At 46.5% G+C, this 12,649-nt stretch overlaps 1 protein-coding gene across 3 annotated transcripts in view; it reads right to left on the bottom strand.

Moving 5' to 3' along the window:
• The window catches only part of HOOK3 (hook microtubule tethering protein 3), a 134,143-nt gene that overhangs the window by 95,363 nt on the left and 26,131 nt on the right, over nucleotides 1-12,649 (bottom strand). For all 3 annotated transcript variants that reach the window (XM_003269653.4, XM_030817209.1, XM_030817210.1), the window contains exons 3-4: nucleotides 11,478-11,550; nucleotides 6,899-6,949 (exon numbers count right to left, since the gene is read on the bottom strand). In XM_003269653.4, the coding sequence (XP_003269701.1) occupies nucleotides 6,899-6,949; nucleotides 11,478-11,550 (124 nt within the window). The remainder of the gene's footprint in view (nucleotides 1-6,898; nucleotides 6,950-11,477; nucleotides 11,551-12,649) is intronic.

The following is a 12,649-nucleotide window of genomic DNA, read 5'->3' as shown; positions in this document are numbered from 1 at the left end:
GGCCGCCCCGTCCGGGAGAAAGTGAGGAGCGCCTCTGCCCGGCCGCCCCGTCCGGGAAGAAGTGAGGAGCGCCTCTGCCCGGCCGCCCCGTCCGGGAAGAAGTGAGGGGCGCCTCTGCCCGGCCGCCCCGGCCGGGAAGAGGTGAGGGGCGCCTCTGCCCGGCCACCCATCGTCTGGGAAGTGAGGAGCGCCTCTGCCCGGCCGCCCCGTCTGGGAAGTGAGGAGCGCCTCTCCCGGCCACCCATCGTCTGGGAAGTGAGGAGCGCCTCTGCCCGGCCACCCATCGTCTGGGAAGTGAGGAGCGCCTCTGCCCGGCCACCCATCGTCTGGGAAGTGACGAGCGCCTCTGCCCGGCCACCCATCGTCTGGGAAGTGAGGAGCGCCTCTGCCCGGCCACCCACCGTCTGGGAAGTGAGGAGCGCCTCTGCCCGGCCACCCACCGTCTGGGAAGTGAGGAGCGCCTCTGCCCGGCCACCCACCGTCTGGGAAGTGAGGAGCGCCTCTGCCCGGCCACCCACCGTCTGGGAAGTGAGGAGCGCCTCTGCCCGGCCACCCACCGTCTGGGAAGTGAGGAGCGCCTCTGCCCGGCCACCCATCGTCTGGGAAGTGAGGAGCGCCTCTGCCCGGCCACCCATCGTCTGGGAAGTGAGGAGCGCCTCTGCCCGGCCGCCCCGTCTGGGAAGTCAGGAGCGCCTCTGCCCGGCCACCCATCGTCTGGGAAGTGAGGAGCGCCTCTGCCCGGCCACCCCGTCCGGGAAGAGGTGAGGGGCGCCTCTGCCCGGCCACCCATCGTCTGGGAAGTGAGGAGCGCCTCTGCCCGGCCGCCCCGTCCGGGAAGAAGTGAGGAGCGCCTCTGGCCGGCCGCCCCGTCCGGGAAGAAGTGAGGAGCTCCTCTGCCCGGCCGCCCTGTCTGGGAAGAGGTGAGGGGCGCCTCTGCCTGGCCGCCCCGTCCGGGAAGAGGTGAGGGGCGCCTCTGCCCGGCCACCCACAGTCTGGGAAGTGAGGAGCTCCTCTGCCCGGCCACTCACCGTCTGGGAAGTGAGGAGCGCCTCTGCCCGACCACCCACCGTCTGGGAAGTGAGGAGCGCCTCTGCCCAACCACCCACCGTCTGGGAATTGAGGAGGGCCTCTGCCCGACCACCCACCGTCTGGGAAGTGATGAGCGCCTCTGCCCAGCCACCCACCGTCTGGGAAGTGAGGAGCGCCTCTGCCCGGCCACCCTGTCTGGGAAGTGAGGAGCGCCTCTGCCCGGCCGCCCCGTCTGGGAAGTGAGGAGCGCCTCTGCCCGGCCACCCATCATCTGGGAAGTGAGGAGCGCCTCTGCCCGGCCACCCACCGTCTGGGCAGTGAGGAGCGCCTCTGCCCGGCCACCCACCGTCTGGGAAGTGAGGAGCGCCTCTGCCCGACCACCCACCGTCTGGGAAGTGAGGAGCGCCTCTGCCCGGCCACCCACCGTCTGGGAAGTGAGGAGCGCCTCTGCCCGGCCACCCACCGTCTGGGAAGTGAGGAACGCCTCTGCCCGGCCACCCCGTCTGGGAAGTGAGGAGCGCCTCTGCCCGGCCGCCCCGTCTGGGAAGTGAGGAGCGCCTCTGCCCGGCCGCCCCGTCTGGGAGGAAGTGAGGAGCGCCTCTGCCTGGCCGCCCCGTCCGGGAAGAAGTGAGGAGTGCCTCTGCCCGGGCGCCCTGTCCGGGAAGAATTGAGGAGCGCCTCTACCCAGCCGCCCCGTCTGGGAGGAAGTGAGGAGCGCCTCTGCCTGGCCGCCCCATCCGGGAAGAAGTGAGGAGCGCCTCTGCCCGGGCGCCCTGTCTGGGAAGAAGTGAGGAGCGCCTCTGCCCAGCCGCCCCGTCCGGGAAGAGGTGAGGGGCGCCTCTGCCTAGCCACCCACCGTCTGGGAAGTGAGGAGCGCCTCTGCCCGGCCACCCACCGTCTGGGAAGTGAGGAGCGCCTCTGCCCGGCCACCCACCGTCTGGGAAGTGAGGAGCGCCTCTGCCCAGCCACCCACCGTCTGGGAAGTGAGGAGCGCCTCTGCCCGGCCACCCACCGTCTGGGAAGTGAGGAGCGCCTCTACCCGATCGCCCCCTCTGGGAAGTGAGGAGCGCCTCTGCCCGGACGCCCCGTCTGGGAAGTGAGGAGCGCCTCTGCCCGGCCACCCATCGTCTGGGAAGTGAGGAGCGCCTCTGCCCGGCCACCCATCGTCTGGGAAGTGAGGAGCGCCTCTGCCCGGCCGCCCCGTCTGGGAAGTGAGGAGCGCCTCTGCCCGGCCACCCATCGTCTGGGAAGTGAGGAGCGCCTCTGCCCGGCCGCCCCATCTGGGAAATGAGGAGAGCCTCTGCCCGGCCACCCATCGTGTGGGAATTGAGGAGCGCCTCTGCCCGGCCACCGATCGTCTGGGAAGTGAGGAGTGCCTCTGCCCGGCCACCTATCGTCTGGGAAGAAGTGAGGAGCGTCTCTGCCTGGCCGCCCCGTCTGGGAAGTGAGGATCGCCTCTGCCCGGCCGCCCCGTGTCTGGGAAGAAGTGAGGAGCGCCTCTGCCCAGCCGCTCCGTCTGGGAGGTCTACCACGGAGGCCAGAAGCAATGTGGGGGCTGGACGTGGTGGCTCACGCCTGTGGTCCCTGCACTCTGGGGGGCGAGGCGGGTTGATCACTTCGGGCTAGGAGTTCGAGACCAGTCTGGCCAACTTGGCAGAACATGAAAAATACAACAGACAAACCAACCAACCAACTCAGTGACAACAAAACAGGTCTACCCTGGAGTCATACTCTAATTTTTTTCTATTTTCCTCCCTTTCTGATCCTTTATCCCACTTTCTTTTTCTTCCTCTTCCTTCTCCCTCTTCTTTGTCAAATAGAGGATTGAGTTATTATCACTGATCCATATAAAGTCCCTCTCTCATTTATTTTAACTCCCACCCCCCATTTCTATTCCCCGACTTCCCATGTGTAACCTTCCTAATATGTTTGATACGCATCTTTTTGTTTGTATTTTTAGAAAATGTTTATTGTTTTTGTGTGCAAAAAAAATTAAAAAAAAAAAAAAAAAGAAGAAAATTTCCTAAAACTAAAGCTAGTAGGCATTTAGATTTTAAGGGTGTGCTAAGTGCCAAGTGCAATAAAACAAAAGAAAACAACAACGAAAAAACTCCTTCTCATACCAAAGCACAGCAGCATGAACATGGAGATAAAAAGGACCTAAAAGGTTCCAGAAAGTGAACAAGTTACCAACAGGGAGTGGGAGTCCACATGAGAGATGTTAGCAGCAGCACTGGAAGCCAGAGGGCATGGAGCAATGATTTCAAAATACAGAGGGATGACTTCCAACCTGGAATTCCATATTCAACTCAACCACAGTGTAATGAGAACTAAGATTATTTTCAGATTTGTGGAGCTTAAAATAAGTATCTATCATGTATTTTTCTGAAGATGCCACTGGAAAATGGGCTCTACCAAAACATGAAACTAAACCAAGAAAGAGAAATACACAGAATTCAGCAAACAAAATAAGATAGGAGAAAGGCAAAGGAATTCCCAGGAGGAGGGTGAAAGGTAATGACAGAACCATTAATTTATTCTTTTTGTTTATCCTAGAGTGAATAACGTTACGTTTTGCTGCAGAAATGTTAATATAATGGAATAATGGTGTAACCCCAGGCCCCACTGAGGTATTTACACAATACGTGGTGTATGCATCATGTTACCTTTCTAAAAATCTGAAAAACTCTGAATTCCAAAATAAATCTGGCCTAAAGGATTGGGATCTGAAATTGTGGACCTGCATACACATTTTTATAAACATATTTATGTATATTCATGTAAAACTGGTATCATATGGCATATACAATCTCACACTTTTATATTATTAAAGAATATTTATAAATATATATTTTCATGGCTGAATGGCATTTGTCCTACAACATGTTTCATAATTTTCTTATTGTTAGACATTGGGTTATATTCAATTTTTGCCTACTATGAAATAATGAGGTGGATAACCTAATGTAGTTCTTAAAGACCAATTTCTAGAAATAGAACTATGGTGTCAAAGAAGTATGCATTTGCAAAACGTTTAAATATATAGGTAAGCACCTTCATCTAGTTTATGAAGTAGAACACATAAAATGAATTACTAAATGCACAAAGAAATATATAATACAAATCACAGTAGGCAGTAAGAAGGAAAAGAACCTTGGGCTATGAGAATAAATGGGGAAGCTGATACCAAATCATATAGGTATGGGCTCACTAAATGGCAGTATAGGCTCAAATTAAGCAAACTCCAACTACACATACTGATTTTAGTTTTACTCATGCTCCAACTCGTTCTCCTAATCATGTAGTAATGAATATAATTAGGTTTCTAAAATAAGTTCCAAAGACATCACACCATTTTCAGACCACACCATTTTCAGAGACTGGATTTCTTCTTCCTCTCAGGCACACTCAGGCTAGGGGACGCTATGTGGGGCTACAGGTAACGCCAGTAGGCCTAGGACCCAAAAATGTCAGGGGGCTGGGTGAGGGGGAGAAAAAAAAGAAAAATTACAAGAAGGGAAGAGAAAGGGGTGCACATGAGCCTCGGCTTCTCATGTATGAGATGAGGATAATGGCTCAGACTTCCTCTGGGTGGCTTCCACTGAGTGACAGACCTGGCTCAGGATGACACTCCTGAAACAGCATCACTATCTTCAATGCCATACATTTTCTATTCTTTTTTACTATAATACTTTATTAAAAACTACCTTTTTTCATATAATAGGCATGATGCTCAGAACAAAACCAATCACCTCTTTTAAGCACAAAAGATCTAGTAAATATAAGTACTTCTGGTCGAAGGAAAAAAAACACTTTTTGTCTAATACCAACCCTATGTTCGCACTTACATGTATCTTAAATATCATGTTTTTCTTGGAAATTAATATTTTTTTGACATGATTAGGAAACCCTGAGTGCCTGCAGTGTAATAGCACTGTCCTGAGGGCTGGGATGTACCAATGACTACATGAGGTCTGGCTCCAACCTCATTTCATGGCTCTAAGAATATAATGGGGTGGCCAGGCACAGTGGCTCAGGCACTTTGGGAGGCCGAGGTTAGTGGATCACAAGGTCAGGAGTCTTGAGACCAGCCTGGCCAATATGGTGAAACCCTGTCTCTACCAAAAATACAAAAATTAGCTGGGCGTGGTGGTACATGCCTGTAGTCCCAGCTTCTCGGGAAGCTGAGACAGGAGAATAGCATGAACCCAGGAGGCGGAGGTTGCAGTGAGCCGAGGTCGCGCTACTGCACTCTACCCTGGGTGACACAGCGAGAATCTGTCAAAAAGGAAAGGATGGGATGGGAAGAGGGAAGGGAAGGGAAGGCGCAGTGACTCACGCCTGTAATCCCAGCACTCTGGGAGGCCGAGGCGGGCGGATCACGAGGTCAGCAGATCGAGACCATCCTGGCTAACACGGTGAAACCCTATCTCTACTAAAAATACAAAAAAATTAGCCAGGCGTAGTGGCGGGTGCCTGTAGTCCCAGCTACTTGGGAGACTGAGGCAGGAGAATGGCATGAACCAGGGAGGCAGAGCTTGCAGTGAGCTGAGATTGCGCCACTGCACTCCAGACTGGGTGACAGAGCGAGACTCCATCTCAAAAAAAAAAAAAAAGAGAGAGAGAAGAGAAGAATATAATGGGGTGAGACAACCAAATAAACCAACAAATAAGGAGACTGCTGATATGGCCAGGATTAAAGGGAATAAACAGCGTGATGTGACCGAATAATGGGGCTGAGGGGTGAATGTGGCCCTGGCTGAGACAGCACATGCTCAGAGAAAGTCTCTGTAAGGAGGTAACAGAAAGTTCAAATAAGCAAGAGCAAGAAATGCCAGGAGCTGAGGGAAGAACGCTGCACACAGCAACAGCAGTGGGGCAAAGACTAAGGAAGAAAAGGACTTAGCAGATTTCAGGCACAGAAGCAGAGGATGTGGCTCCAGTGCCTTAGGTGTGGGAAAAGTAGTTAGGAAGTCCTTCATGGTAAGAATGTGGATGTGATTCTCAATGCAAGGGGAAACCACAGAGGACTTTAAGGAGGAGACTGATGTGATCACCTTTAAATTTTTAAAAATAATGCAACAGTGAAATCAGGGTCACCAGCAAGACTACTTTAGTAATCTAAGCAAGAGTGAATGATGGCTTGGCATAGTCGGTGGCCACACAGATGGAGAAAGCTCTATTTTGAAGGTTTGACTAATGGGTTTTGCAGATGATATTAGAAGAAAGAAGGACTGCAGGAGGCTTTCTAGGTTCTGGGCTTGAGTAACAGGGTGAATGGTAGGGTCACTTACTGAGATGGGGAAGATCAGTGCTACGGGTATAAACATGGATACTAAATGCAGGTAAGCTTGTAGGAAAACACAGTAGGGAAATAACTAGGGTATGGTGTTGTGTCCATTTGGCATCTTTGATCATAAAATTTAAACTAAAACTAGTTATTTCCACTGCCTGATTTCTTCCCCAGCAATGTCTAACTGTTCTGATGCAGACTCAGAGGACAAACTGAATTCATCTAGGGGTGGGGGGTTTGCCAAGGAATAAAATGAGAGTATGCAATGGTGCATGAACTCTAAAACTATCTTCACAAGTAAAGGAAAAAAAGACAGAATTAATAGATGACATAAAGTAAAATGTGACATTAATTAGTAATCATCTACAAACTACCCATAATACAGTGAAAAGGATCATCCATCTATTAACTGACTGACAGATGGTTGGTTGAACCATCATCCTATTATAGAAACTATAAAATGAAGGACAAACTGATTATTAATTTTGAAAGCAATTTTTCCTTAACTTGAAACTATTATAAAATTAAACTATCCTATAGTAATACTTCTAAGCAGAATGAGAAAAAAGTCTTTACCTCATGATTATAATCCAAGATTCCTTTTAAAATTTTCTTTAAATTGCTTATCTGTTTAAAGAGAGAGAAAACAACTGGGTAAAAGGCAAGACGCATCAAAACATAATTTAACATAAAAAATTTCTGAGCCAACCAATCACTGCAGTTAATCATAAAGTAAACATTAACAAATAAAATTCAAAGGCATATTGAATTACCATCATCATCAAAAAGTACTATTATATAATCCAAGAGATTTATATGTCTCCAATTATGTAGAATTTTCAATGTTATGACCACACTGAAAACAACTGGAGGGTAACTGAATGAGACTTAACAATAAGATTAAATTATTTAGGTTTTCTGTGGGTAAAGTAAAAATATGCCATCCTTAATGAAGACTTGAGTTCAGAGCTATTCTCCCTAGAAAAGTCAAACTGCATCTACATAGAAATTAAGTTCTAAAGAGAGTATTAAGCAAAAATTATAGTAAAATCTCTTTAAAATAACCCATGAAGTATATCTTTAAATTCTTCCCCTACCAGAAAAAAAAAACTACTGTTTCTTCAGTTGAACATCAAAGTAAATATTTATGAGCCATAATGTTAGGTGAAGAATGGGCAGAATCACCTGCACTATTTATTGTAAAGAATGGGCAGAATCACCTGCCCTATTTATTGTAAACTATAATTTTTTTTCTTTTTGTTTGACCCAACTCATACAGTTTTGTTAGGTTAAATGGGCATGTGATATAGTTGATTATTTTATTGATCTAGCTGTCCCTGGGTGGTGTCTGTAGTTGAGACATCCTAGAAAAGAAGCTAATAGGGACTGAGGCTTTCAAATAAGAGCCTGAATCACAGCAATGTGATCCAGTACTTAATTAAAGGCGTATTTATTTGTAAGGAAGAAAATAAACTGAAAACTTGCTTATTTATCTTTACAGGTCTCATAAAATAAACATGCTTAAACGTCTAGAAAAATTTGTAGATATGGAAAATGCATATAATATGCTTTATTTCTTTCATTCTAGGATGTTCATTTTCCCATATTTTTAATATTTGAAATTAGAATGCCTTGAAAATCAACTACCATTCATTTAAAATGGTAGTTTTTTAAGTCACATCACAAAAAGCTGTATCTTATCTTCATTTATGTATTTATTTTTTTGAGACAGAGTCTCCCTCTGTTGCCCAGGCAGGCTGGAGTGCAATGGCGCGATCTTGGCTCACTGCAACCTCTGCCTCCCAGGTTCAAGCAATTCTCCTGCCTCAGCCTTCTGAGTAGCTGGGATTACAGGTGCCTGCCATCACATCCGGCTAATTTTTGTATTTTTAGTAGAGACGGGGTTTCACCATGTTGGCCAGGCTGGTCTCGAACTTCTGACCTCAGGTGATTCACCCACCTTGGCCTCCCAAAGTGTTGGGATTACAGGCGTGAGCCACTGTGGCCGGTTGTATATCTTGTCTTTAATCAACTGCATCATAAAACTGAAGTATAGCATAAAATAAAGTATAGAAAATAAGAAGTTCAGTCCTGAATATTAAGACTATGATAAACTTTTCTACCCGTCTCCATATACTACCACTGTCCTACTCATGACACTGGAGACAGTATATGTGGGTATATGTATCTATCTATGTGCCTGCTGGGAGGAGATATACAACGCCCTCTGATCAAGCCAGTAAGCAGACACAAAATGATTAGTAGCATTATTTTAAACATCATAAATTGTTTTAAACATGCCGTAACATTAAAAAATAATCTTTTTTTTTTTTTGAGACTGAGTCTTGCTCTGTCGCCCAGGCTGGAGTACAGTGGCACAATCTCAGCTCACTGTAACCTCTGCCTCCTGGGTTCAAGCAATTCTCATGCCTCAGCCTCCCAGGTAGCTGGAATTATAGGTGCCCGCCACCACACCTGACTAATTTTTTTTTTTCTTTTTTTTTCCTGAGACAGAGTCTCGCTCTGTCGCCAGATTGGAGTGCAGTGGCGCCATCTCGGCTCACTGCAACCTCTGCCTCCCAGGTTCAAGTGATTCTCTTGCCTCAGCTTCCCAAGTAGCTGGGACTATAGGCTCGCAACACCATGTCCAGCTAATTTTTGTATTTTTAGTACAATGGGGTTTCACCACGTTGGCCAGGATAGTTTCGATCTCTTGACCTGTGATCCACCCACCTCGCCCTCCCAAAGTGCTGGGATTACAGGCGTGACCCACCATGCCAGGCCTAATTTTTGTATTTTTACTAGAAATGGGGATTCACCATGTTGGCTAGGCTGGTCTCAAACTCCTGACCGCAAGTGATCCACCCACCTTGACCTCCCAAAGTGCTGGGATTACAGGCTTGAGCCACTGCGCCTGGCCTGCCAGGTTGAGGCAGGAGGACGGCTTGAGCCCAGGAGTTCGAGACCAGACTGAGCATATAGCAAGACCTCATCCCTATAAAAATTTAAAACATTAGCCTGGTGTGTTGGCATGCGCCTGTAGTCCCAGCTATTTGAAAGGCTGAGGTAGGAGGATTGGTTGAGCTCAGGAGGTGGAGGTTGCAGTGAGCTGAGACTGTGCCACTGTACTCTATCCTGGGTGACAGAGTGAGACCCTGTCTCAAAAAAAAAGTAAATAAAAATAAATAAACAGCTTGTCCTTGAAAGACTGTTTAGAAATTGTAACAGGGCCAGTCAGGCGCAATGGCTCACACCTGTAATCCCAGCACTTTCGGAGGCCAAGGCGGGCAAATCACCTGAGGTTAGGAGTTCAAGACCAGCCTAGCCAACATGACGAAACCCTGTCTCTACTAAAAAATACAAAAATTAGCCGGGCATCATGGCGTGTGCCTGTAGTCCCAGCTACTCGGGAGACTGAGGCAGGAAAATCTTTTGAACTCGGGAGGTGGAGGTTGCAGCGAGCCGAGATTGCACCACTGCACTACAGCCTGGGTGACAAGGTGAGACTCTGTCTCAAAAAACAAACCAAAAAAAAAAAAAAAAAAAAAAAAAAAAAAACAGTGCCATTAAACAGTTTTCATTCACTAGCTTAGTAAAAAGAAGGAATTAGATTTTGGCAAACCCAATACCTAAGCAACAAATAAATACTTTTCTTATCAAACATGTTTCTTTGGGAAAAACTTAAGCTGAACATGTCTTAAGTTCAGGGGCCTCGCATGCTTAAATCATTTGTATGTCTGAGTCTTCACCAGTCTGTATCAAAAAGAAATTGTCGCAGGTTTCTCCACACTGCCAGAAATGACAACTACTGGGTCATAACAATCAATTTAATGTTAACAAAGTCACAGAGATGGAGAACAAATTAGGGGTTGCACGGGACTAGGGGTGGTGTGGATGTGGTTATAGAAGCAGCACAGGAAGCTGTGTGGTGACGGAATAGTTCTGGGTCTTCACTGTGGTGGTAGTTACACAAAGCTACACATGAGACAGAGCTACACTGAACTGCACACACTAACACAGAGTACAAGTAACCTTGGTGAAATTTGAATGAAATATGGACTGTACCAATGCAAGTTCCCTAGTTTTGATATTGTATTATAGTTATGCAAGATGTTACCACTGGAGAAACTGGGTAAAAGGTACACATAACCTCTTAGTACACGTTTTTTGCAACTCCTTGTGAATCTATAATTATTTCAAAATATAGGCCGGGCTTGGTGGCTGATGCTTGTAATTCCAGCACTTCGGGAGGCCAAGGCGGGCGGATCACCTGAGATCAGGAGTTTGAGACCAGCCTGGTCAACAGGGTGAAACCCCGTCTCTACAAAAATGCAAAAATTAGCTGGGTGTGGTGGCGGATGCCTGTAATCCTACCTCCTTGGGAGGCTGAGGCAGGAGAATCACTTGAACCAGGGAGGCAAAGGTTGCAGTGAGCCAAGATTGAACCACTGCTTTCCAGCCTGGGGGACAGAGAAGACTCCATCTCAAAAAACAAAAACCAAAATATAAAGTTAAAAAAATAATTTAGTGGATTACACAAACATTTTTAAAAATAAAATGAAAACATCACTGCCTAACGTAAGGGTAAAAACCTGTTCAGCTATATACACACACACATTTAGGTGGGAAATTGGTTGCAATGTAAACTTTTTTTCTTATTGTAAGTTTTGGTTAAAGAAACTTGTAAAATACTTAAAAGTTACTGGGAAGGAAATGAAAATGTTTCATTCTCTGAGTGTTTATGATACAGTTAATAATGATCAATGTTATCTCATTATAACTACCACGTGCACTATTCTAAGTACTTGGCATAATAGTAACTCATTTCTGTGAGGTAGAAGCTATATTAATCCTCATTTTACAAATGGGGAAACCACGGCAAAGGAAGGTCACAACACTTCCCCATAGATAGTAAATGGCAGAGCTATGATGTGGACACAGGCACACTGGCTCCATGCCCTTAATTGCTATGCATCACTGACTCATGTTATGCCTAGGTCCACAACTCCAGGTGAGTTCAATCTTCATTCTACATTATTTCATTACAGGCTACCTAAGCTTCGAAAGCTCACTGGACACATCAGAGAAAAAAAAATCAACCGATATTATACACATACAAATATTTAAAGATTTAACAGATGGAAAAATAAAATACCTTTAGCCTCCAATTATCTCCTACTTCAGTTTTGATTCTGTTTAGCCAATTTTCATCAAAATATGCAGGATCTCTGCAAAATAAGAAAAAGCTTACATATTAAGATCATGTAGCTATCAAGCTAAACAAAGAAAATTGAATCTCATCCCATATCATCACTTAACTGCAACATAAAGATGTATTTGACACATATCAGGCACGAAATAACTTTACATGTTAGTAACAGTCAAGTTAGCCAGGTATGGTGGCTCACCCTGTAATCCCAGCACTTTGGGAGGCTGAGGTGGGCAGATCACTTGAGGTCAGGAGTTCAAGACCACACCTGGCCAACATGGTGAAACCTTGTCTCTACTAGAAATACAAAAATTAGCCGGGTGTGGTGGGACATGCCTGTAATCCCAGCTACTGAGGAGGCTGAGGTGGGAGAATCCCTTGAACCCGGGAGGCAGAGGTTGCAGTGAGCCGAGATTACATCACTGCACTCCAGCCTGGGCAACAGAGTGAGACCCTGTCTCAAAAAAAAAAAAAAAAAAAAAAAAAACAACAACAAAAACAACAACAACAAAAAACCAGGCAAGAATCTACCATAATTGCAGATTTTCCAAAAGTCAACTTGACTGTTAACACATAATCAATGACACAGTTTTTTGTTTTTGTTTGTTTTTTTTTTTTTTTTTGAGATAGAGTCTCGCTCCGTCACCCAGGCAAGCTGGAGTGCAATGGTGCGATCTCAGCTCACTGCAACCTCTACCTTCCGGGTTTAAGCGATTCTCCCACCTCAGCCTCCCAAGTAGCTAGGATTATAGGCCCACACCACCACACCCGGCTAATTTTTGTATTTTTAGTAGAGACGGGGTTTCACCATGTTGGCCAGGCCGGTCTTGAACTCCTGACCTCAGGTGATTTATCCACCTCGGCCTCCCAAAGTGCTGGGATTACAGGCATGAGCCATCACCCCTGGCCAATGACACAGTCTTTAAACTGAAAAATATACAAAGAAAGTTAAAATAACTTTTTCAGTTAATATTTCAATGAACTCCATCACCTAATACTTCAAAGGTCACCCATAACATCACTAAATTCTGATTTCTTCACATAATATATACCAAGAATCTATTTTCTCAGATGTAGTACTAGGCTTTGGACACATCTGAACACCATTGCTGTTTGCA

The sequence above is a fragment of the Nomascus leucogenys genome, chromosome 8 (genome assembly GCF_006542625.1).
Source record: "Nomascus leucogenys isolate Asia chromosome 8, Asia_NLE_v1, whole genome shotgun sequence".
Classification (NCBI taxonomy): Eukaryota; Metazoa; Chordata; class Mammalia; order Primates; family Hylobatidae; genus Nomascus; species Nomascus leucogenys.
This window is presented reverse-complemented; position numbering and strand designations above follow the sequence as displayed.